Source organism: Salvelinus fontinalis, chromosome 4 (genome assembly GCF_029448725.1).
Source record: "Salvelinus fontinalis isolate EN_2023a chromosome 4, ASM2944872v1, whole genome shotgun sequence".
NCBI lineage: Eukaryota > Metazoa > Chordata > Actinopteri > Salmoniformes > Salmonidae > Salvelinus > Salvelinus fontinalis.
This window is the reverse complement of record NC_074668.1, coordinates 37,911,465-37,937,624: the sequence shown is the minus strand read 5'-3', so window position 1 is coordinate 37,937,624 and position 26,160 is coordinate 37,911,465. Positions and strand designations below refer to the sequence as shown.

At 41.8% G+C, this 26,160-nt stretch overlaps 2 protein-coding genes across 5 annotated transcripts in view; both read right to left on the bottom strand.

Moving 5' to 3' along the window:
* Positions 1-7,621: 7,621 nt before the first annotated feature.
* Positions 7,622-16,628, bottom strand: LOC129853710 (phospholipid phosphatase 5-like). Its single transcript, XM_055920052.1, has 8 exons — positions 16,270-16,628; positions 15,676-15,809; positions 15,458-15,566; positions 15,130-15,220; positions 14,952-15,015; positions 14,713-14,837; positions 14,184-14,354; positions 7,622-14,039 (listed from the first exon to the last, which is right to left on the bottom strand). The coding sequence occupies exons 2-8, from the start codon at positions 15,744-15,746 to the stop codon at positions 13,870-13,872; spliced, it is 801 nt and encodes a 266-aa protein (XP_055776027.1). The 5' UTR covers positions 15,747-15,809; positions 16,270-16,628; the 3' UTR covers positions 7,622-13,869.
* Positions 16,629-16,838: 210 nt separating this feature from the next.
* Positions 16,839-26,160, bottom strand: part of LOC129853709 (histone-lysine N-methyltransferase NSD3-like) — a 38,954-nt gene continuing 29,632 nt past the window's right edge. For all 4 annotated transcript variants that reach the window (XM_055920047.1, XM_055920050.1, XM_055920048.1 and 1 more), the window contains one exon: positions 16,839-26,142. In XM_055920047.1, coding sequence (XP_055776022.1) covers positions 25,862-26,142 — 281 coding nt within the window. In that variant the 3' untranslated portion in view covers positions 16,839-25,861. The remainder of the gene's footprint in view (positions 26,143-26,160) is intronic.

Below are 26,160 nucleotides of genomic sequence, written 5' to 3'. Positions count from 1 at the left end.
TACTTCCTTGAAAGAGATCAATCATCTCGAAAACTAAAACAGATAGCTTGCTACTGCACACAGTCCATTTAAAACGTTTTACTTAAAGGGATAGTTGGGTATTTATCTACTTCAGTCAGATGAACTCCTGGATACAATTTTTTTTAATCTCATTGCCAAAATCCCGAACTATCCTTTTAATAAAGGTGAACTGTGCAGCTCTCTGCATCATGACTGTTGTCCTACCTAAGTTATTGTGTTACCTTTTTTCTTACCTTTTTTGTTGCCTGGCCTCTTTCAGTATATCCAGAGATATGCTCAGGGCCGTCCCCAGAGTTATCTCAGCAACCTTCTGCGTTGCTGCTTCTTCATTTGTAAATACCTTCATCCGTTCTTCTGGGATAGGAGGTTCATGCTCATCACACTTTCCACTGAATCACCTTGATTATGTCCTCCGCAAGCTCCTCCACAACGTCAAACATCTTTTCTGCCATGTTATATCACTAGACGAGGAAGAGGTAAATAATGAAGAACAGTGTAATAACTATTTCAAATCAATTATTATTATTTTTAAACAGTTTAATCTTTAATTTCAAAATGACCCTAGTTGGTAGGCTAATCCATGTACTGTAGGGTTGTTCCATCCCGAGAATAAATCACTCATCCCGGGTAACCTGGTATTTCCCTCCAAAACCGTAAGTGCCATTCGAAAGCATTACAAAGCATATAAATGTTTGGATTTGATTAGAGCTTCGATCAGCATGAAAATTCTAACCTGATGAGTCATATTAAATAGATTTTATAAGCCTCACATTAACGACATTTAACGAGCCCAAGCCCCACAATACCCAAATGATTGTGCCATTATTCAATACATATACTGTATGATGTAGGCTACTGCACATTACACACGACAGATTATACAATGGGTGGGTCTAATTCTGAATGTTGATTGGTTAAAACCGCATTCCAGCCGGTGTCTATTCCACAAGTTACCACCGGCTAAATTTATGACGTTAAAATGCCGGTTTATACAAATCTCCGCTGTTAAAAATGAAATAAATAAATGTAAATAAATAAATGTGAAATAATGTCTAGATGCTATTTATAGTGGAGATCAAGTTTATAAATTGCTTGGCTGGGCTGATGAGATAGTGGATTGCGTAGTCAGATGGAACAGAGTAAATAGGCATTTTAACGTCATAAATTTAGCCGGTGGTAACTTGTGGAATAGACACCGGCTGGAATGCGGTTTTAACCAATCAACATTCAGAATTAGACCCACCCGTTGTATAATCTGTCGTGTGTAATGTGCAGTAGCCTACATCATACAGTTGCTAGCTAGCCAACTACAGCTAACTTACAGTCACGTCAAAAAATGCAGCCAGAATAACAGCAAAGTAGCTGCATTTGCATTTGTTTAAGCTTTTTGTGGATACACCCGTAACAATTGCCTGGCATAGATACAAAAAGAACGTTGCCAGCCAGTATGGCAATGGAACATTTAGAACGAACGACTGGGTTGCGTCCATAGATTCACAACAAAAAGAATGAACGACTGGTTCGTGTTTCTGGCAACCGAACTAATAGAACGAACAACCAGTCGGCTTAGACAGCAACCATAGATTTGTGTCGGGTCTATATCTTGTGATATGATGAAATAGTATGAATAAATTCATCAAAATAAAAATGTTTAATGGAAATATGTCAATCATTATTTGAATATGTTGGTAACTCGTCGTATAAAATTATAATACCCTAGAAGCCAGTGTTTGGGGGATATAGTGGTGCGGTTTTCCTCTTCGACTTCTTCTCGGGCCTAACAACACCCGTGCCAATATATCCTCCAAACACCGGCTTCTCTGGCATTATCACGTAAAGAGAACAAGCAATTCTGGTGCTGCACAGGCAGCCTACAAAGTTACAAGTGTAGGCTAGTGAATATGATTTTAATTTTGAAATAGTAGGCTGACCCATATATACCTTTCATAATATTTCCCCTTTGTTAGTAGTTTACCACCTCTTCCTCGCTTTCAACAGTTACATGAAACATTTAGCAAAAAAACGCTTGTGTCCCTCTTCGAAAAGTCTATTTGTATAAGAAATGCAACAAAAAAAAGGATGTCCAGCAAGCTATTCGAGTCTAGCTTTTCCTGCATGGGACTCCAAGAGCTAAGGAATGTTTTTTAAGGAGAGGCCAGCGGAAACACAGGTGCTTGCATATTGCACAAGAGACAGAGGCTATAAATTAGAAGCTTATTATGCATGACCCATCATTGATTAGTTCAATCTAAGACTAATACTGCATTGAATTTGTTACCTGAAAGAGGTAGGCTAGGACATTTATATATAGGGCTATATATCAATCTAGAACAGGATTATCTATTTTGGATGCAATTTGAATGGAGTTGAGGGAGAGAGAGAAAGACTGCAAGAGAGACTGCTCGCACGTGCACTAATTTAATTAAAGCAACGATAGTTGAGTGATAGGCTGTTTTAAAACTGCAGCTGCAATAAAAATAAAAATCTTAACAATTTAAAAACAAGATGACCCCAAAAGCCAGATGGAAATGGGTAAATTAGACGTGCATTTGGTCTTTATACACTGCTCAAAAAAATAAAGGGAACACTTAAACAACACAATATAACTCCAAGTCAATCACACTTCTGTGAAATCAAACTGTCCACTTAGGAAGCAACACTGATTGACAATAAATTTCACATGCTGTTGTGCAAATGGAATAGACAAAAGGTGGAAATTATAGGCAATTAGCAAGACACCCCCAAAACAAGAGTGATTCTGCAGGTGGTGACCACAGACCACTTCTCAGTTCCTATGCTTCCTGGCTGATGTTTTGGTCACTTTTGAATGCTGGCGGTGCTCTCACTCTAGTGGTAGCATGAGACGGAGTCTACAACCCACACAAGTGGCTCAGGTAGTGCAGTTCATCCAGGATGGCACATCAATGCGAGCTGTGGCAAAAAGGTTTGCTGTGTCTGTCAGCGTAGTGTCCAGAGCATGGAGGCGCTACCAGGAGACAGGCCAGTACATCAGGAGACATGGAGGAGGCCGTAGGAGGGCAACAACCCAGCAGCAGGACCGCTACCTCCGCCTTTGAGCAAGGAGGTGCACTGCCAGAGCCCTGCAAAATGACCTCCAGCAGGCCACAAATGTGCATGTGTCAGCATATGGTCTCACAAGGGGTCTGAAGATCTCATCTCGGTACCCAATGGCAGTCAGGCTATCTCTGGCGAGCACATGGAGGGCTGTGCGGCCCCACAAAGAAATGCCACCCCACACCATGACTGACCCATCGCCAAACCGGTCATGCTGGAGGATGTTGCAGGCAGCAGAACATTCTCCACGGCGTCTCCAGACTCTGTCACGTCTGTCACATGTGCTCATGTGCTCAGTGTGAACCTGCTTTCATCTGTGAAGAGCACAGGGCGCCAGTGGCGAATTTGCCAATCTTGGTGTTCTCTGGCAAATGCCAAACGTCCTGCACGGTGTTGGGCTTTAAGCACAACCCCCACCTGTGGACGTCGGGCCCTCATACCACCCTCACGGAGTCTGTTTCTGACCGTTTGAGCAGACACATGCACATTTGTGGCCTGCTGGAGGTCATTTTGCAGGGCGCTGGCAGTGCACCTCCTTGCACAAAGGTGGAGGTAGCGGTCCTGCTGCTGGGTTGTTGCCCTCCTACGGCCTCCTCCACGTCTCCTGATGTACTGGCCTGTCTCCTGGTAGCGCCTGCATGCTCTGGACACTACGCTGACAGACACAGCAAACCTTTTTGCCACAGTTCGCATTGATGTGCCATCCTGGATGAACTGCACTACCTGAGCCACTTGTGTGGGTTGTAGACTCCGTCTCATGCTACCACTAGAGTGAGAGCACCGCCAGCATTCAAAAGTGACCAAAACCTCAGCCAGGAAGCATAGGAACTGAGAAGTGGTCTGTGGTCACCACCTGCAGAATCACTCTTTTTTTGTGGGTGTCTTGCTAATTGCCTATAATTTCCACCTTTTGTCTATTCCATTTGCACAACAGCATGTGAAATTTATTGTCAATCAGTGTTGCTTCCTAAGTGGACAGTTTGATTTCACAGAAGTGTGATTGACTTGGAGTTACATTGTGTTGTTTAAGTGTTCCCTTTATTTTTTTGAGCAGTGTATTACTGTAGCATAGGCTATGCTGCAGGAAATGCAGGCCTTCCTGAAAAAAAGCTTCCATGATGAGATGATAGGTCTACATGCATTGTGAACTGCACTCCATACTGAGATGGGTCTCTCCCCACCCTGAGTGTTGGTTCGTCATGCAGAGGCTGTAGAGAAGCCAGAATTAGAAATCACATATAATTTAACAGTTCAATTTCACACAATGCTGTTCATATAAATAATGTATTCTAATTTACTGGTTTCTCGCAGTTATTTATCCAGGGAAAAGTGAGTGGTTATGGGGCGAGATGCCCCCTGAGTTAAGACCCCCCCACTTACTGATACTGTGAAAACAGTCTGTCAGAAAACCGTTTGAATTAAGGAAACCACAACTGCTACATCTACTCGTAGCAGTTGTTTCCTTCATTCAAATGGTATGAGACAGTGAAGGAGAAAGACATCTCTGGCCTCATTTATACCTGGTGCTAACATTGGTCCTGTGTCCTAATCTTGTCCACATTCTGATTGTGCCCACATTTTCAGATATGCCTCTACACATGCCTACACTCCCGAGTGGCGCAGCGGTCTAAGGCACTGCATCTCAGTGCTAGAGGTGTCACTACAGACCCTGGTTTGATCCCAGGCTGTATCACAACCGGTCGTGATTGGGAGTCCCATAGGGCGGCACACAGTTGGCCCAGCGTCGTCCGGGTTAGGGGAGGGTTTGGCCGGGGTAGGCCGTCATTGTAAATAAGAATTTGTTCTTAACTGACTTGCCTAGTGAAAAAAGATCCAAATTGGGGTGCCTGTGTAGAAGCAGCCTTATTCGTCCACATTGTGACCAGATTTCCTGGAAATTCAGAGTTACGGCATTATTGAAATGTAAAGGTAATGTTCCCACGTTATAGTGGAGACTGCATTCACGGTAAACACTGCAATGTCGGCTCTGTCCCTGAGCGAGGCAGTTAACCCACTGTTCCCCGGGCCGAGTAAGGCAGCCCCCCGCACATCTCTGATTCAGAGGGGTTGAGTTAAATACAGAAAGACACATTTCAGTTGAATCCAATTGTTGTACAACTGACTAGGTATCCTCCTTTCCCTTTCAATAAGAAATTACCTTAAAAGTCTAGCACGATATCACAGATTATCCATTATATTGACCAGGTACTCAAGCGGATACTCAAGCGGATACCAGATACTCACTCTAACAATGAAGAGAAACGTCTTCAAAAATGGAATGCTGTCGGGAAGACTCTAGCCAATGAGAGGGCAGATACACGTGTGAACAACAGGAATGGGCGCCGCTAGGGATTTTGGGCCCCATGAAAATATATCACATTGGGCCCCACCACCACAGGCCACACCAACCCTTCGCAATTGCTGTAACCACACACCTCCAGAACCCAATCGACCCATTCAAAGCTTTAAATAACTCTACCTAAATAGTTCAATATTTACTGTCAGTGAGCTGTGAAAATATAACACTGTGCAGACATGCATGCAACGTTCTGCATATAGTGGAATTCACTATTTGATGCAAGACTGATACCCTCATTAAGAAATGTGCTAAAGGCCATTTTTTACAGTCTAAATTTAATTTTAATGGTACAATTCTTGAATGGAAAATTCTCTTAACATTGATGAATAACTTAAAATAAATATAACTTAAATATACATTAACCTCTTCAATTAAAATAAATTAACATTATCATCTATAGAATGATATAACAAACAAAATAATCAAATCAGCAGCAGATTGTTGAACTAAGTATACATACCAACTAGAAAATAAGCAGCTGGAAAAGTGGAAATGGAAAACAAAATGGAAAGGCCTGATGGTGGCGCTAGAGGAAAGGTCAAGTGGTCACCAAATCGCATTGGGCCAGTAACTGACAGGTCGCTGGTTCGAATCCCCGAGCTGGCAAGGTTGAAAAATCTGCCGTTCTTCCCTTGAGCAAGGTAGTTAACTGCCCAACAACTGGGCACCGACGATGTCGATTTAGGCAATGAGGTCAATGAGTTACCAAAAATGTAATGGCTTTTTTGCTATTTGTGGCTTATTTGATCAAGAACATTTTTATAATGCATTGTACTGATATAATTAGGAGTTGTGCCTGTTGTTCACACGTGTATCTGCACTCTCATTGGCTAGAGTAGTCCCGACCTCGTTTCATTTTTGAAGACGTTTCTCTTCATTGTTAGAGCGACCACTCGATTATCCAATATAATGGATAATCTGTGATATCGTGCTAGAAATTTTAAGGTCATTTCCTATTGAAAGGGAAAGGGGGATACCTAGTCAGTTGTACAATTGAATGGATTCAACTGAAATGTGTCTTCCGCATTTAACCCAACCCCTCTGAATCAGAGGGGTGCGGGGGGGGCTGCCTTAAAACCTCTACAGGATCGGTGGGTCCCCTGCGGGACGGTTGCGTTAACAGAGGGTAATGCGATTAGCATGAGGTTGGTAGTAACAAGAACATTTCCCAGAACATAGACATATCTGATATTTGCAGAAAGCTTAAATTATTGTTAATCTAACAGTACTGTCCAATTTACAGTAGCTATTCCAGTGAAATAATATCATGCTATTGTTTGAGGAGAGTGCACAGTAATGAACTTGAAAAGTTTTTAATAAAGCAATTAGTCTCATTTGGGCAGTCTTGAATCAAAATTTTCAACAGAAATACAATGGTTCATTGGTTCAGTCTAAAACTTTGCACATACACTGCTGCCATCTAGTAGCCAAACACTAAATTGCAACTGGGCTAGAATAATACATTATGGCCTTTCTCATGCATTTCAAAGATGGTACAAAAAACATTCAACACAACGGTTGGCTTTTCCTTTGTATTATCTTTTACCAGATCTAATGTGTTATATTCTCCTACATTCATTTCACATTTCCACAAGCTTCAAAGTGTTTCCTTTCAAATGCTATCAAGAATATTCATATCCTTGCTTCAGGTCCTGAGCTACAGGCAGTTAGATTTGGGTATGTCATTTTAGGTGAAAATTGAAATCCTTAAGTTTTTTAATCGACGTCCAGTTGTTGGGGGTTAACTGCCTTGCTCAAGGGAAGAACGGCAGATTTTCCAACCTTGCCGGCTCAGAGTTTCAAACCAGTGACCTTTCAGTTTCTGGCCCAACGCGCTTAATCGCTAGGCTACCTGCTGACATGCACCCTTTGTCCTGATTGTGTCCACATTTGTAGACGATCAAAAGAAGCGATCTGGTTGTGATCTTCCTTCTCCTTTCCTTCCTGCGGAGGTAGTCAGGCACGCATTGTGTCTGGATATCTCACAAGTGTAGATGGGTCTGGACAGTGAAACCATTTGAATTATTATCCCGCCTTGTAAGGGCACTATTCAATCTGTTTTAGCAGATTGAATCTGTTGATCTTTGATGATGTGGCCATTCATTTGTTACTGCAACAAATATTTCATTATTGATGGTTCAGTTGAAGAATAGGCAGCAGACGATGTGTAGATGAGTGGTTTATTAAGAAACATAATAGTAAAAGTGTGTCACCAATAAGTTCATCACAACAAATACAATCCGTCTACAGTGTTAACAGGAGCAGCTTGTAGTTGTCTCCTCTACACGCAAAGGCAGATAAGTGGAAGCTGGAAGGACACAAGCAGTAGCCTAATATTAAAACAACCCCTATACCCTGATGAAGTAGAGACTCTTCAGCAGCGGAACATGCAAGTTGACACCACATTCATTAGTGTGCCTAAATGATCTTCACCAAAATAGATAGTGTGTTGCGTGTAAATGAAAACAATTGGGTACAATCAGTAGTCTATGGAGCAGGAACCTAGCAACTAAATAACGTTTTAATTTAGCCCTAAAATGAATTATCTTCATTGCAAACTGACATTACCACATCAATATGAGCTACAAAGAAAAAACATGTACAGTTTTATTAGTAAAAGGACCAGTTATAATTTCAATAAAACTTTTAAATAAATAAAACACCCCTTGTCAATTTCTATAACTTCAGATTCTGATTCAAAATTAAATTCTGATTCATTTATACTGACTCACTCTTCATCTTCATTCTAGAAGCAGTATGTTGGCCCGATTCCATTCTAAACACACCCTGAGTTTCCTTACACAATCCACAAAACGCCGCCATGTCTACAAACATTTAACCAACAACACGTTGGATGAAGTAAAAAGTCAATACAACAAGTTGGAATCAATTCTATACACATTGTTAAGTTCAATTCTATTTGATCACATTGATGTAAAACAATCAATGTAAGCGTACACAGTAATGGCAAAACTTGAAAAATGCATGCAAGTCGAAGTTTCCTGAAAACCATTCCTTGATGTCAATGAGAGTTGGGTGAAGGTTCAAGTTGCGCTACGGCCAAGTGGTTTTCTACAGACAATACTTAAGTATAAAAAGGAAGCATACACTAAAGTATATACAATTGAAGTCGGAAGTTTACATACACTTAGGTTGGAGTCATTAAAGCTCGTTTTTTCAACCACTCCACAAATTTCTTGTTGACAAACTATAGTTTTGGCAAGTCGGTTAGGACATCTACTTTGTGCATGACAAGTATTTTCCTAACAACTGTTTACAGACAGATTATTTCACTGTATCACATTTCCAGTGGGTCAGAAGTTTACATACACTAAGTTGACTGTGCCTTTAAACAGTTTGGAAAATACCAGAAAATTATGTCATGGCTTTAGAAGCTTCTGATAGGCTAATTCACATCATTTGAGTCAATTGGAGGTGTACCTGTGGATATATTTCAAGGCCTACCTTCAAACTCAGTGCCTCTTTGCTTGACATCATGGGAAAATCAAAAGAAATCAGCCAAGACCTCAGAAAAGAAATTGTAGACCTCCACAAGTCTGGTTCATCCTTGGGAGCAATTTTCAAACACCTGAAGGTACCACTCATATGCACAAACAATAGTATGCAAGTATAAACACCATGGGACCACACAGCCGTCATACCTCTCAGGAAGGAGACGCATTCTGTCTCCTAGAGATGAACGTACTCTGGTGCGAAAAGTGCAAATCAATCCCAGAACAACAGCAAAGGCCCTTGTGAAGATACTGGAGGAAACAGGTACAAAAGTATCTATATCCACAGTAAAACGAGTCCTATATTGACATAACCTGAAAGGCCACTCAGCAAGGATGAAGCCAATGCTCCAAAACCGCCATAAAAAAGCCAGACTGCGGTTTGCAACTGCACATGGGGACAAAAATCATATTTTTGGAGAAATGTACTCTGGTCTGATGAAACAAAAATAAAACTGTTTGGCCATAATGACCATCATTATATTTGGAGGAAAAAGGGGGAAGCTTGCAAGCCGAAGAACACCATCCCAACCATGAAGCACGGGGGTGGCAGCATCATGTTGCGGGGGTGCTTTGCTGCAGGAGGGACTGGTGCACTTCACAAAATAGATGGTATCATGAGTGAAGAAAATGATGTGGATATATTGAAGCAACATCTCAAGACATCAGTCAGGAAGTTAAAGCTTGGTCGCAAATGGGTTTTCCAAATGGACAATGACCTCAAGCATACTTCTAAAGTTGTGGCAAAATGGCTTAAGGACAACAAAGTCAAGGTATTGGAGTGGCCCTGACCTCAATCCTATAGAAAATGTGTGGGCAGAACTGAAAATGCGTGTGCGAGAAAGGAGGCCTACAAACCTGACTCAGTTACACCAGCTCTGTCAGGAGGAATGTTCGAATTGACCTAAGACAGGGAATTTTTACTAGGATTAAATGTCAAGAATTGTGAAAACTGAGTTTAAATGTATCTGGCTAAGGTGTATGTAAACTTCCGACTTCAACTGTATGTGCAGTACATGCAATGAGTGAATAGCTTATTAGTTTAAAGAGGAATGTAAAAAAAATAAATAAATATTGAACAAAGGCACACATCAGTCAGTCAGCTGTTTCTGCTGGAATCTGTTTCTTCCTCACATCCCAAACCATCTCCTTTCGATTGCCTTTACTGGGGTTACTGACATCACAGAACTGCCTCCAAAGTCCAAACATTTCAATGGTGTCAGCCATACAGCAGTTTGCATACTGGTATCAGTTTTACCAGCATCACAGTACAACTAAGTAACTTATCTGCAGAAACAACTGTACTGAACGGGAATAAATACACATTACTTAAACGTAAGCCTATGCAACATTAAACAATTGAAAGCAGTTTTGTAGCAATGAGATTTGTGCAGTAGGCTATAGGCCCAATACATTATCACTGCATATTGGCTACTCTTGAATTGCCCTGCCAATGTTGTTCTTCTCAGATCATTTTAAAATTATATTTAAAAAATGTTGGTATATGATCACACTGGTAATAGATCATTTGTTGTATTACTTGTGAGACACACCTTAGTGAGCATAATAATTGGCAAAAAAATTAAATAAAAATGGACAGTATCTGATGTTCAGTCTGAGGGGAGGCAGGGAGCAGTGGTGAGGCTGCCTCTCACCCGACTCACCATCCCTCCTCTCTCCCTCCATCCACTAAGAAAAGGGATTTCTGCCTCATGCACCAATTCATGTTGTTACTCCTTTGAGAAAGTGAAATATTGCTTGATATAAAAAAACAAGCCGCAAATAATAACAACGCAAGCTTTGCTATACTCATTCATTGCAGCTGCAGTGCTGGTTGTAGCGTGAGTGGAAATAGCAAGAACACATTTTATGGATTATAAAACTGTTGAACAAAATGTTGACAGTGCTGAATAACAATTTAAACATGAACTTACTCATAAAAACAGCCGCTCTTTGCTGTATTCGTTGAGTCTCTATAGTTATGGTTTTAAACGTTTTGAAATCTCACATCATCAACTTTGCTGTGCGTTCGAGGCTTCTTTTTACAGTCTATGGCGCAAGGAAACTGTGCAGACACGATAATCTGAGCTATCTGATTGGCCAGCGGTATGCCTATAGGTGCACTGGATTTGCTCTCTGGGCCTGCCGGGTAGGCGGTGTTCTACATTCAGACATATGAATTGGTTCAAAATGGGAACACTTCCCGGTGCTTGGTCTGCTGAACCAAGTGCACCTACCGCGAAAAGCACGAAACAAATAAAAACATTTGGATTGCAAGGCTTTATTGTTGCGTTTTTTACAGAAATGTTTGGTGATCGACTAGGAATGGCTTGGAAATCTGATCACGATCGACCAGTTGGTGACCACTGATGTAAAGGAAGAACTCTAAATGTACAAACTGTAATGTGATTCTAGGCCACTGCAATCCTAGTGTTGAACTCTACAGAAAAGTGCACCCTCACCTCCACAGACGGGTCTGCCTCCCAAATGGCACCCTATTCCATATACAGTGCACTACTTTTGATCAGGGCATATAGGGCTATGGTCAAAAGTAGTGCACTATAAATCAGACAAAACAAATAGGATATCGTAATATGAGGAAAAAATGATTAACTGCTGTGGTTAATCCAGTGTGTGCGTTGAGAGGACTTTCCTACTTCCAGGGAATACAGATTATTTCAGTAGCACTGACAGCTTAGCACCTGGTACCTGGTGGGCTGAAAAATTACAGTTCCTCTCCTCCCCACTCAGGGTTAACATTTGCGCATGGTTCCATTTCTACCACTAGTTACTCAACCACTCATTGAGTAGAGCCATCGGGGTAGTATGTAGTTGGAGTTGCCCAGATATAAAGAACCCGGGACGAAGGGGTAGTATGTAAATGGTATTTCACTAGAATGGTAGTAGGTAGTTCGATTTGAGCTGTAACAGCAACATGTTTCAAGCAGACCACCATAGTCCCTATGCCAAAGAACACAAAGAGAACCTGCCTAAATGACTACCGACCCATAGCATTTACGTCTGTATTCATAAAGTGCTTTGAAAGGCTGGTCACGGCTCACATCAACACCATTATCCAAGAAACCCTAGACCCACTCCAATTTGCATACCGCCCCAACAGATCCACAGACGACGCAATCTCTATTGCACTCCACATTGCCCTTTTTTTATTGAACCTTTATTTAACTAGGCAAGTCAGTTAAAAACAAATTCTTATTTACAATGACGGCCTACCCCGGATAAACCCTAACCCGGACGACGCTGGGCCAATTGTGCACCCCATGGGATTCCAATCACGGCCGGTTGTGATACAGCCTGGAATCGAACCAGGGTCTGTAGTGATGCCTCTAGCACTGAGATGCAGTGCCTTCGACCATTGCGCTACTCAGGAGCCCGGGAGCCCTTTCCCACCTGGACAAAAGGAACACCTACGTGAGAATGCTATTCATTGACAACAGCTCAGCGTTCAACACCACAGTGCCCTCAAAGCTCATCACTAAGTTAAGAGGATAGGGGGATACCTATTCAGTTGTCCAACTGAAGGACCCTGGGACTAAACACCCTCTGTAACTGGATCCTGGACTTCCTGACAGGCCGCCCCCAGGTGGTAAGGGTAGGTAACAATACATCTCCCATGCTGATCCTCAACACGGGGGCCCTCAGGGGTGTGATCTCAGTCCCCTCCTGTACTCCCTGTTCACTCATGACTGCATGGCCAAGCATGACTCCTACACCATCATTAAGTTTGCCGACGACACAACAGCGGTAGGCCTGATCACCGACAACGATGAGACGGCGTAGTGCCAGGATAACAACCTCTCCCTCAACGTGATCAAGACAAAGTAGATGATCGTGGACTACAGGAAAAGGAGGGCCAAGCACACCCTCATTCTCATCGACGGGGCTGTAGTGGAGCAGGTTGAGAGCTTCAAGTTCCTTGGTGTCTACATCACCAACGAACTGTCATGGTCCAAACACACCAAGACAGTCGTGAAGAGGGCACAACAATGCCTATTCTCCCTCAGGAGACTGAAAAGATTTGGCATGGATCCTCAGATCCTCAAAAAGTTATACAGCTGCACCATTGAGAGTATCCTGACTGGTTGCATCACCACCTGGTATGGCAACTGCTCGACCTCCGACCGCAAGGTACTACAGATTGTGTACGGCATAGTACATCACTGGGGCCAAGTTTCCTGCCATCCAGGACCTCTATACCAGGCGGTGTCAGAGGAAGGCCCTACAAATTGCCAAAGTCTCCAGCCACCATAGGCATAATCTGTTCTCTCTGCTACCTTACGGCAACCGGTACAGGAGCGCCAAGTCTCGGTAAAAAAAAGGGTTCTTAACAGCTTTTACACCCAAGCCATAAAACTCCTTAATAAAAAACAACAACATGTATTTAAACTTTATTTAACTAGGCAAGTAAGTTAAGAACAGATTCTTATTTACAATGACAGCCTACACCGGCCAAACCCGGACAATAGTGGGCTAATTGTGCGCTGCCCCCCCCCACCCCACTTTACCTCTACCTACATGTACATATTACCTCAATTAACTCGACTAACCTGTGCCCCAGCACATTGACTCTGTACTGGTTACTCCTGTATATAGCCTCGTAACTGTTATTTTATTGTTGCTCTTTAATTATCTGTTATTTTTCTATTTCCTTATTTTTTTCATTTTTATTTATGTATTGTTTACTTCAGTTTATTTAGTAAATACTTTAACACTTGTTTTTTTTTTTTAAACTGCATTGTTGGTTAAGGGCTTGTAAGTAAGCATTTCACTGTAAGGTCTACACCTGTTTTATTCGGCGCATGTGTCAAATACAATTTGATTTGATTTTGATTCCAATATTTAGTTGGAGTAGCGCTATAGGGGTAATATGTAGTTGGCCAGCTATAGAGGTAATATGTAGTTGGAGTTGGCCAGCTTGCGTTCCTGCACAGCAGGAACAGTCTCTCTGTGGCGTAGTGGCCGGTGACAGTCAGGGTCCTGGAGAGAGGGGTAGTGCTGTCTGTAGCAGAGCCAAGAGAACACCAGGCCAAGACCAGAACCCACCAACACATCTAAACACAGAGGGGACAACGCACACATATACAGAAGTGACAGAAAGATCTTAGCACGTCTCTCAATAGTGGATTAGAATAATATTTTCTTATATGTTCATAGCGCTTTTCAAAGTGAACATGGTTAATGGCTAGCCCGCTCACCTTGCCAGTGGTGTTTGTAGTCGCAGGTCCTGGAGAGAGCGATCATGAAGGCTAGGAGGAGGGGAGCGAGGAAGAGACACAGTCTCCAGGCCCTGCCCCGACCCCCCAGACTAAAGCACCGCAGCTTACCCCCCACATACAGAGCTGTGAAGCCCAGTCCAGTGAATGCAACTTGGACAAGACGAGAGGAGAGAGGGGATCAGAGATGGGGCAGGCACATGTATCAAAGTAGGATCAACAGTTTTATTCATAATGACATGAGAAGGCTTAGGCCATTGTCTGAATAAACACAACATTGTTTATCAAAGTTACCACACACATATACTGCACACACACACACACACACACACACACACACACACACACACACACACACACACACACACACACACACACACACACACACACACACACACACACACACACAGGTCCAGTCTAACTAGCTTTTAATCTGAACGAGCCCACTGTAGTCTCACAGCCAATCAGATCTGCTCTCGCAAGAGGACTAGCCAATCAGATTGGGCCTTACAGGAGGAGTGTCCACTGGGAAAGCTCTTCCTGCCCTCCATGACCACTTCCGGGTCGCCGCTGCAGTGCATCTCCAGGTTCATCTGTCCGTCTGGGAAACAGCGGTAGAAGAAGTCTGGCCGCGGCCTGAAGCAAACACAGAACACACACTACATCACATCCAGCCAACATAATACTGAGCTTGTAGCAATGTAACCGTAACTGTACATCTCCAGACTAGTACTCCAGACTAGTACTCACCGGCCCACGACCAGCTTGATGGCGTTGGTGAAAACTCCATTCAGTACCAGAGCCAGAGTCACCGCTGAGGAACAGAGGCAAACAACTGGGTCAGTATTTTTCTCTCACACACACACACAATCTCTGTGCAGCTGCTCTGATGCCAAACAGCATGTGTAGTTCTACAGTCAGGCCTTACCTAGCGAGGCCTCTCTCACGTCTCCTCTCTCAACTCTCTTCAGAAAGGTGAAAAGCAGGATCACCAGGAATGGAGTGAAACACGCCACGCTCTGATATGAGGGACATGGTCAGTACCATAGCAATAGAATTAGTAAGACAGAATGGTAGCACTTTACATTAAAGCACAAGATTACCTGGTAATAACATGGCAACAAGTTATTGTTGCTCTCCAGTTTATCCTGTGCTGTAATCTAAAGTACTACCGGCAGAACAAATATTCACATTCAATGTTCCATGATTCCAGTGAATTCAGTCAGTGCCTCCCCCTGACACACACCAGTACTCACAAACATGAGAGAGGTGGGGACATGGTCATTTTCCACTCTGTGAAATCTATACAGCCACATCTCCTCTGCCTGGATCTCACGAATAAAGGGTGGAAGCTGCTCTGTCACACTGAGGGAGATAACACACACACAGTTTAGTTCATTTGAGTTGCACCAGACAAGTCCATACGGAACACATTTGTCAATGTTATTGCGATGTTTCAATTTTATTTACTCACAGGAAGACAACCAGAAGCAGCAGTCGGATAGACACCTCTGGCAGTAAGCCACGCAGCAAACCCCTCTTCATCTTGTTTATCAGGTTAGTTTCCAGACAGATCACTTGGCAAATCCACTAGAATCCTCTCCAAACCTGGGAGGAAGGGGGGAAGAAAGAACATGGGTTCAAAATGATACATTTAACACACGTATAAACACAATTTATAACAAATGTTTAAGTCTGACTTTGTTGACATATGGCAGTGTGAACCAAATAAAATAAATCGATTGGTTAAGAACAGGTACAGGAGAGAAGGCATGCTAGTCTTTCTTGTTCCGTATCGAACCAAGCATCATGATAAATTGATAGGATACACTTTCCTCGTGGTGCTCTTTAAAATGACCAACTAAATCGGATAATGCATATCCTAAACAAATTATTCATAATTTATTCATTTTAAACAGTGTCCTGCTCTTGTATAGATAGCTGGCTACATCTTATATTATTGCTAGTAACGTTAGCCTAGCTACATCATCTGTCTCTAGCCACACATCTGTGAATAACATTTGGGGGAATTTCCGCATTTCCAGCGGTCTAAACCAGGAGGACCAACCTTAAACTCGGTGTTTAACTAAGTCTTTCTCCGCATACTCGCACAGCTAGCTACGGTGACGTGGGCCTCTCCATCATCATCATCCTTCACCCATCCGCTAAACCGGTATAGCGAGAGAGATGCCTGGAGTAGGAGAAAGCTTTGTCGGTCGTGTCGAAGTATAATGGCGCTTTCAAGACAACTGGGAACTCGGGGAAAAAACTAGGTCAAATCATGACTTTAGTGATCTTCAGAACGGAAAGTTGGAGATCTACAAAGATGCCCGAGTTTTCAACTTGGAATTCCGAGTTGGGTGAACATTTAAAACTATTTTCCCCAGTCGGAGCCCGTTTTTCCACGAGTTTCCAGTTGTCTTTAACGCAGCATGAAGTGCAATGCCACGTCACGTTAACGGGACGACCTCTAGTGGGCAAATGGTAAAATAACAAATGTGATTATTATGACCCAAGAGTGTCTTTGGGCTCATTGACAAAAAAATAAATAAAAATGCAATTACTATCGATTATTTTAATCTGGCAATTTAAAGTGATATTATGTTTTCCATGAAGAGATTGACAAATTACTTCAACTGAGACACAGTACAGCTTTATTTAAGTCAAACTTCAGGCATGTCTGAACTCCTCAGCTCCAACTCAACCTCCTTTAGAATGAAAAAAATAAAAAGACAGTCATGTACAAAAGAGCGGCATCCTCACAGTCACACACACATTTAGAAGCAGAATTTCACAGGCAATAGCACGCCACAGTAACATTATCCTATGCAAGTTCAATGCAATTTATGTACAAGTCTTAACATTATGCAATAATGACTGCTGAACAGTAAAACAATATGGTAACTTTGTGTTCATCCACTTTTTAATTGAAGCAACATTAAGAGATAGATACGACCCCGGCGTAATCCCCAAAGCAGTTCCACTATATGACTGGAGAAATTAGTTCCTCTGAAAATACTTTTTCCTAATGTCTGGGAGAGCATGTCAATCACCTGTAATGACAGAAATAACAAATAGTATTGCACAAAATAAAAAATAAACTGGAAGGTGTGGAACAGAAACATATGATTCAGAAAGGGCCCCTTCCAAAGTCTGTGTTGGAAGGTAATACTTTGATAACTCAGTCTTCGTAACCCTACTGTTTGACATCCTCTTCAGCGAGGATCATGTAAAAACATGGTTAAAATCTATAATATCTGTGGCAAACAGAATGACGACTATATGGTCATTGTACAGGCTGAATGTTGTGTTCAAGTCCAACTGGCATAAAGTGAGTAAGTTTCAAAACAGGTGCAAAAGAAAGAAAAGGCTATTGGGTTGGCCTGGATAATCTTTGTGCAATACCAATAGAGGATCAAAACAGAATACAATGACCTATAAGAGAATTCACACGTGGTTGTTTTTAACATAACAAATGAGCATTAAAAATGGATACAAAATATGTCCCCAACTGATAAAACAGATTCAGATTTACCTTCCTTTCAGAATGGAAGGGGTGCATCAAGTCTTGGGTGAAAATGATATAGTTCTGCACAAATTGCTTTTGTGTTGGGGTAAGCATACAATGGTCCAGTTTACAATGGTCACTAATTGAAGGCTAGAGAAGGCTTGAAGACTAGGTACTCCTTTACAAACCATGACAAGACAGCCAGAGGACCTGAGATGTGGCTCAGAATGAATAGGCCTAATATCCATCATAGATATCTACCATGTCAAATCAGTTATCTGTAAAATACTCATGTTTGTGAACATATTGATCTGTAGTACAAAACAATACAAAAATAATGAAATTAAAGAACAAAATATAATTCAAGTTTTAAAAGGTTGTTAAAAACGTGACAGTGCCTTGATGCACCTATATGGTCGTGTGCTGCGTGGACCACAGCCTATTACTGAAATGATCAAAATCTAACACCTATCCAAAGAAAATACTATCATTTGGCAGGTTTGAGAGCAACTGAGTCCATATTCCATTCAATTGTGTTTACCCTGCTATATGCATTAGGAGAAATCACCAGGCTTCAATCCCAAATGAATGTAAGATATTGGCACAATCTAATTCTATTTCGTTAAGACATGAATGTGGACACAGTTTGACACAAGACAACAAGAGGTATGGAAACATTTGACAAACGTGTATTTTTCTGTGAGCTATTGTTTTAAAGGCATGGATACATAAATCAGTAATGTTCCAGAAAAGAGAAAGCACAGGCTCAGACAAGATTAGCAGACTACTGTTCTAGGTTCAACATGATAATGTGAGTTTAGGCTGAATTAAGTGCTCGTTTACTTCACATCACAATGTTCAATTGCTTTTAACTGCATTAACATGAGTACAGTGAGTCACAATACAGAGAGCTTGGCCTATGAGGAGCAGCTGTTATCAAACAGTGGTACCATTACACTAATAGAAAATATATGAAACGTAAACGACAACTACATACAGAATCATCAATAAAGCTCCCTATTGTTTTATAGTCTGTTACTTAATACTTTGGGTGGGTGCGGTTTTCCAATAGGTGTTTTTGATACATAAATCAACTAGTATAAAGGGTGTGAGATCATTTCAAAAATCTGTCATAGGAGGACGAGATTAAAAAGATTAAAAACACTGGAAATTTTCTTTACTTATCTGATACCGAAGTACTCTATAACTTAATGTTGATACAAAACCAATTTGTGGAGATGTACACAGTCATACAAAAGGTGAAAATAAATACCCACCAGGGCAAAATACAGAATGTACTAAATACCTTGAAATAAGATGAGGGCGTTAGCCGTTCTACTATGATAAGAAAACAGAAAATGTGATCGGCAGGAACTTGTGTGAGAAAACGTTTTCAGTCTCAAAGATATTTGGATCATGTCGTTGGACCTATAGCAGAAGTTACAAAAGAGTTGAAAATTCCTACATTACTACAGAAAAGAGGTATCCATTTCAAGCATGTACAATGTCATGTGTTACATACATGTATGTTATGACCTACCAAAAGTATGTAGCAATAAACTGTGAAAGTGCTTTAAAGAAGGTTTAGCAGAACAATTTAAAACATAACATTTGCATGTACAGTACACACAGGATCACTTAAATTACTGCACACAGAGCCAATGAACAGCCACCTCTCTCTCAGGTCAGTATATTGGAAATGAGTCCCTCAAGGCTGGCTGCATTACCGTGTACAAACAGACTGGGACCATATCCGTATAATATAACACTTCACTAATCTAATGAAGTGTAACACTAAATCCTAGGAGGAAATAATCACCAGAAAGTATGCTGCTCAACCTCTCAATTTGAATGAAATGTAACTTCCTCTCCAAAAATGCATTCCTGTCTGTTTCCATAGACAGTGAAGGGGGACAGTCATAGAAGAGTGAAAATGCCTCCCTTCTCCTTCTCTTAAACACTTGTGGTTTACAATATGAACCAATTATGTCCACAATGGAGAGACTGGGGAACTGACAAATGGAACTTAAATGTAATGATGTCATACATTACACTATATGCCCTCATAATTCACCTTATTAGAAGGACTATATTCACAAGGAGATCTGCACAATTCTAAACACCTAAACAAACAATACACCATTCACCGAGATGAAGTGAGAATCTGTTTGTAAACATTAACAAATATATATAAACTGGCCACTGAGTATGTATATATACACACACTCAATGGCCAGTTTATTAGGTACACCCATCTAGCGTATCGGACCCCCAGTTTATTAGGTACACCCATCTAGCGTATCGGACCCCCCTTTACCTCCAGAACAGCCTGAATTATTTGAGGCATGGAAACGTTGCTCAATTGGTATCAAGGGACCTAACATGTTCCAGGAAAACATTCCCCACACCCTTACACCACCAGCCTGTACCATTGACACCAGGCTGGATGGGGCCATGGACTCATGCTGCTTATGCAAAATCCTGACTCAGCATGATGCAACAGTAACCGGGACACGTCGGACCAGGCAATGTTTTTCTCCTCCTCAAATTGTCCAGTGTTGGTGATTGCGTGCACACTGGAGCTACTTATTCTTCTTTTTAGTTGATAGGAGTGGAACCCGGTGTGGTGGTCTGCTGCAGTAGCCCATCCGGATTAACGAGTTGTGTGTTCCGAGATGCCGTTCTGCACACCACTGTTAAACTGCATTATTTCCCTGTTTGAGACCCGCCTGTTAGCTTGCACGATTCTTGCCATCCTCCTGCGACTTCTCATCAACGAGCTGTTTTATCGTCCGGAGAACTACCGCTGACTGGATGTTTTCTGTTTGTCGGACCATTCTTGGTAAAACCTAGACACTCATGCGTGAAAAGCCCAGGCCGGCCGTTTCTGAGATACTGGAACCGGGCTTGCCTAGTACCGAAAATCCTACCACGTTCAAGGTCACTTAGGTCACTCGTTTTTCCCATTTAACATTTAATCAAACAGTAACTGAATGTCTCAATGCCTGTCTGCCTGCTTTATATAGCAAACCATGGTTACATGACTCACTGTCTGTAGGAGTGAACCATTTTTGTGAACGGGGTAGTGTACCTAATAAACTTGCCACTTAGTGAATGTGTGTATATATTTATTACATACACACACTGAACAAAAATACAAATGTAATCTTTGCCAAGATAATCCATCCACATGACAGGGGTGGCATATCAAGAAGCTGATTAAACAGCATGATCATTACACAGGTAAACCTTGTGCTGGGGACAATAAAAGGCCACAAATGTGCAGTTGTCACAACAATGCCACAAATGTCTCAAGTTGAGGGAGCGTGCAATCGGCATGCTGACTGCAGGAATGTCCAACAGAGCTGTTGCCAGATAATTTAATGTGCATTCCTCTACCATAAGCCACCTCCAACTTTGTTTTGGAGAATTTGGCAGTACGTCCAACGGGCCTCATAACCACAACCGATGTGTAACCACGCCAGTCCAGGACCTCCACATCTGGCTTCTTCACCTGCGGATTCATCTGGAACCAGCCACCCTGACAGCTGGTGAAACTGTGAGTTTGCACAACCAAAACGTTTCTGCACAAACTGTCAGAAACCGTAGGCTCATCTGCGTGCTGTCATCCTCACTAGGGTCTTGACCTGACTGCAGTTTGGTGTCGTAACCGACTTCAGTGGGCAAATGCTCACCTTCGATGGCCACTGGCATGCTGGAGAAGTGTGCTCTAAACGGATGAATCCCGGTTTCAACTGTACCAGGCAGATGGCAGACAGCATGGTGTGGGAGAGTGGTTTGCTGATGTCAACGTTGTGAACAGAGTGCCCTATGGTGGCGGTGGGGTTATGGTATGAGCAGGCATAAACTACGGACAACGAACACAATTGCATTTTAAATCAATAGCAATGTGAATGCACAGAGATACGGTGCCGAAATCCTGGAGGCCCATTGTCGTGCCATTCATCCGCTGTCATCACCTCATGTTTCTGCATGATAATGCATGGCCCCATGTCACAAGAACCTGTACACAATTTCTGGAAGCTGAAAATGTCCCAGTTCTTCAATGGTCTGCATACTCACCAGGCATGTCACCCGTTGAGCATGTTTGGGAGGCTCTTCATCGATGTGTATGACAGCATGTTCTAGTTCCGGCAATATCCAGCAACTTAGCACAGCCACTGAAGAGGAGTGGGACAACATTCCACAGGCCATAATCAACAACCTGATCAACTATGTGAAGGAGATGTCGTGTTGCATGAGGCAAATGAGGTCACACCAGACACTGACTGCTTTTCTGATCCACGCCCCTATCTTAGTTTTTTAAGCTATCTATGAACAACAGATGCATATCTGTATTCCTAGTGAAATCCATGGATTAGGGCCTAATTAATTTATTCCTTATATGAACTTTAACTTGGAAAAATCTTTGAAACTGTTGGGTTCATATTTTTGTTCAGCATATATATATATATATATATATATATATATATATATATATATATATCATAATATACATATAATATATATACAATAAAAAAGTATATATATACACACACAAACTGCCTTCAGAAAGTATTCACACCCGTTGACTTTGTCCACATTTTGTTGTGTTACATCCTGAATTTGAAATTGATAAAAGTTAGATTTTTTTTGTCACTGGCTTACACACAATACCCCATAATGTCAAAGTGGAATCATGTTTTTCAAACGTTTTACTAATTAATTCAAATGAAAAGCTGAAATGCCTTGAGTCAATAAGTATTCAAACCCTTTCTTATGACAAGCCTAGATAAGTTAAGGAATAAACAATTGCTTAACAAGTCACGATAAGTTGCATGGACTCACTCTGTGTGCAATAATGGTGTTAATAACCTCATCTCTGTACCCCACACATACAATTATCTGTAAGGTCCAACAGTCGAGCTGTGAATTTCAAACACAGATTCAACCACAAAGACCAGGGCGGTTTTCCAATGCCTCGCAAAGAGGGGCACCTATTGGTAGATGGGTAAACATTTGAGCATGGTGAAGTTACTAATTACTCTTTGGATGATGTATCAATACACCCAGTCACTACAAAGATACAGGTGTCCGGACCGCTCCAGGATGACTTTAAAACAGTTACCGAGTTAAATGGCTGTAATAGGAGAAAACTGAGGATGGATCAACAACATTGTAGTTACTCCACAATACTAACATAATTGACAGAGTGAAAAGAAAAGAAGTAAGATCATGTAAAAATCATGTTTACAATAAGGCACTAAAGTAAAACTACAAAAAATGTGTCAAAGCAATATATATTTTTGTCCTGAATAAAAAGTTATGTTTGGGGCAAATCCAACACAACACATTACGGAGTACTACTCAATATTTTCAAGCATAGAGGTGGCTGTATCATGTAATGTGTATGCTTGTCATCATTAAGGTCTGGTGAGTTTTTCAGAATAAAAAATTATCGGAATGGAGGTAAGCACAGGCACAATCCCAGAGTAAAACTGGTTCAGTCTGCTTTCCACCAGACACTGGGAGATTAATTCACCTTTCAGCAGGACAATAACTTAAAAAACAAGGCCAAATCTACACTGGAGTTCCTAACCAAGACAGTGAATGTTCCTGAGTGGCCGAGTTAGTTTTTACTTAAAATCTGCTTGAAAATCTATTGCAAGACATGAAAATGGTTGTTTAGCAATGATCAACCAAATTTGACAGAGCTTGAAGAATTCTGAAAATAATGAATGGGGAAAAAAACAGCACAATCTAGGTGTGCAAAGCTCTTAGAAACTTACACAGAAAGACTCACAGCTGTAATCACAGCCAAAGGTGATTCTAACATGTATTGACTCAGGGGTGTGAATAATTATATTCATTTAATATTTCATTTTCAATAAAGGTGCAGAAATTTCTAAAACATGTTTACCCTTTGTCATTATGGATTATTGTGTGTAAGGTGAGAAGAAAAAATATTTTATCAATTTTGAATTCGGGCAGTAACAACAAAATGTGGAATAATTCAAGGGGTGTGAATACTTTCTGAAGGCACCAGTACCAGTCAAAAGTTTGGACACACTTACTCAATCAATGTTTTTTCTTTATTTGTACTATTTTCTACATTGTAGAATAATAGTGAAGACATCAAATCTATGAAACAACACATATGGATTCATGTAGTATCCAAAAAAGTGTTAAACAAATCAAAATATATTTTATATTTAAGATTCTACAAAGTAGCCACCCTTTGCCTTGATGACAGCTTTGCACATCCTTGGCATTCTCTCAACCAGCTTCATGAGGCAGTCACCTGGAATGCATTTCAATTAACAGGTATGCCTTGTTAAAAGTTAATTTGAGGGATTTCCTTCCTTCTTAATGTGTTTGAGACAATCAGCTGTGTTGTGACATGGTCGGGGTAGTATACAGAAGATAGCCCTATCTCGTGAAAGACCAAGTCCATATTATGTCAAGAACAACTCAAATAAGCAAAGAGAAACGACAGTCCATCGTTACTTTAAGACATGAAGGTCAGTCAATACGGAAAATGTCAAGAACTTTGAACGTTTCTTCAAGTGCAGTCGCAAAAACCCTCAAGCGATGAAACTGGCTCTCATGAGGACCGCCACAGGAAAGGAAGACACAGAGTTACCAGCCTCAGAGATTGCAGCCCTAATAAATGCTTCACAAAGTTCAAGTAACAGACATCTCAACATCAACTGTTCAGAGAAGACTGTGTGAATCAAGCATTCATGGTCAAATTGCTGCAAAGAAACCACTACTAAAGGACATCAATAAGAAGAAGAGGCTTGCTTGGGCCAAGAAACATGAGCAATGGACATTAGACCGGTGGAAATCTATCATTTGGTCTAATGAGTCCAAATGTGAGATTTTTGGTTCCAACCGGTGCGTCTTTGTGAGACGCAGAGTAGGTTAACGGATTATCTCCGCATGTGTGGTTACCACCGTGAAGCATGGAGGAGGTGGTGTGATGGTGCTTCTGCAGCAATATAGGCAATTCCATCTGGTTTGCGCTTAGTGGGACTATTTGTTTTTCAACAGGACAATGACCCAACACATCTCCAGGCTGTGTAAGGGTAATTTGACCAATAAGGAGAGTGGTGGAGTGCTGCATCAGATGACCTTGCCTCCACAATCACCCAACCTCAACCCAATCGAGATGGTTTCAGATTAGTTGTACCGCAGAGTGAAGGAAAAGCAGCCAACAAGTGCTCAGCATATGTGGGAACTACTTCAAGACTGTTGGAAAAGCATTCCTCGTGAAGCTGGTTGAGAGAATGCCAAGAGTGTGCAAAGTTGTCATCAAGGCAAAGGGTAGCTACTTTGAAGAATAAAATATAAAATATATTTTGATTTGTTTCAACATTATGACTTACTACAAACTTTTGACTGGTACTATATATATATATATATATATATTCATAAGTGTATCAAAAACAGGTATAAGGAATGTCGGAATAGAGTGTGATCCTGAAAATTGCACAAATCTATTTTCTTCTCGTTGTGAAAGGAGAGCCAGATGGGGATCGATGGATCATGTCTGGAGTGATGAGGTTGGTAGGAGTGTTGGGCCTGACTCTGCTGGCTCACCAACACACAGCAAAGCCTTCTGGGAACGTGAAGCAGCCCCTGGCAACGGGCCACTAGCAATCCCAGTACACAGGAAGTAAACAAAGAGAAAAGCAGCATGTTGGAAAAAGGTTTAAACCCCCTCTCCAGCCCCCTCACGGAGTTCTTCAAAGTGCCGGTAACCAATGACATAACACTGAGAATCCACACTTGTAGAAATGACAGAATCACACTGAAGTGGTGAAACAAACACTGGTTATTTGGGGTGATGTGCGGCGCACCTCTCAATCTCCCCTTGCTCTCTCCTCCACTCCCAATATCCTTAGATAGAAGAGCTCTGCTCCGCTCTCTGACATAGAACCACTGACTACTCACACCAAGTCTGCGCCTGTCAGTCCTTCGGTCTGTCAGTCATTCTGTCCAGCCAATGGGAATATCAGGTGTAACTATTGGCGCAGTTCTGGTCTCTTTCACTTTATGGTACATCTCTAATCACACCCTATTCCCCATAGGTATAGCGCTCCATTTCTAGTGCACTATTTTAGGGAAAAGGGTGCGATTTGAGACAGCTTTACTCTCGGTCCTGCTGGCTGGGCTCCTCCTCGGGGTCCTCTGGCTCTTCTTTGATACTGACCGTACCAGGGTGGTGTGTGTCAGTATGTGTGGGGTTGGCGTTGGGGCCCAGGGGGCTGAGGGGGTCGTGGTTGGAGCAGCAGGGGCGACCCTCCAGGGTAGAGGGGGTGAGAGCTCCCCCCTCATGTTGCCGGCAGAAGGAGCGAGGGCAGAAGTCACAGAGCGATGAGGCTGGGACACCACACACACTGCAGTCATGCCATGGGCACTCCCAACGACCTACACACACACACACAC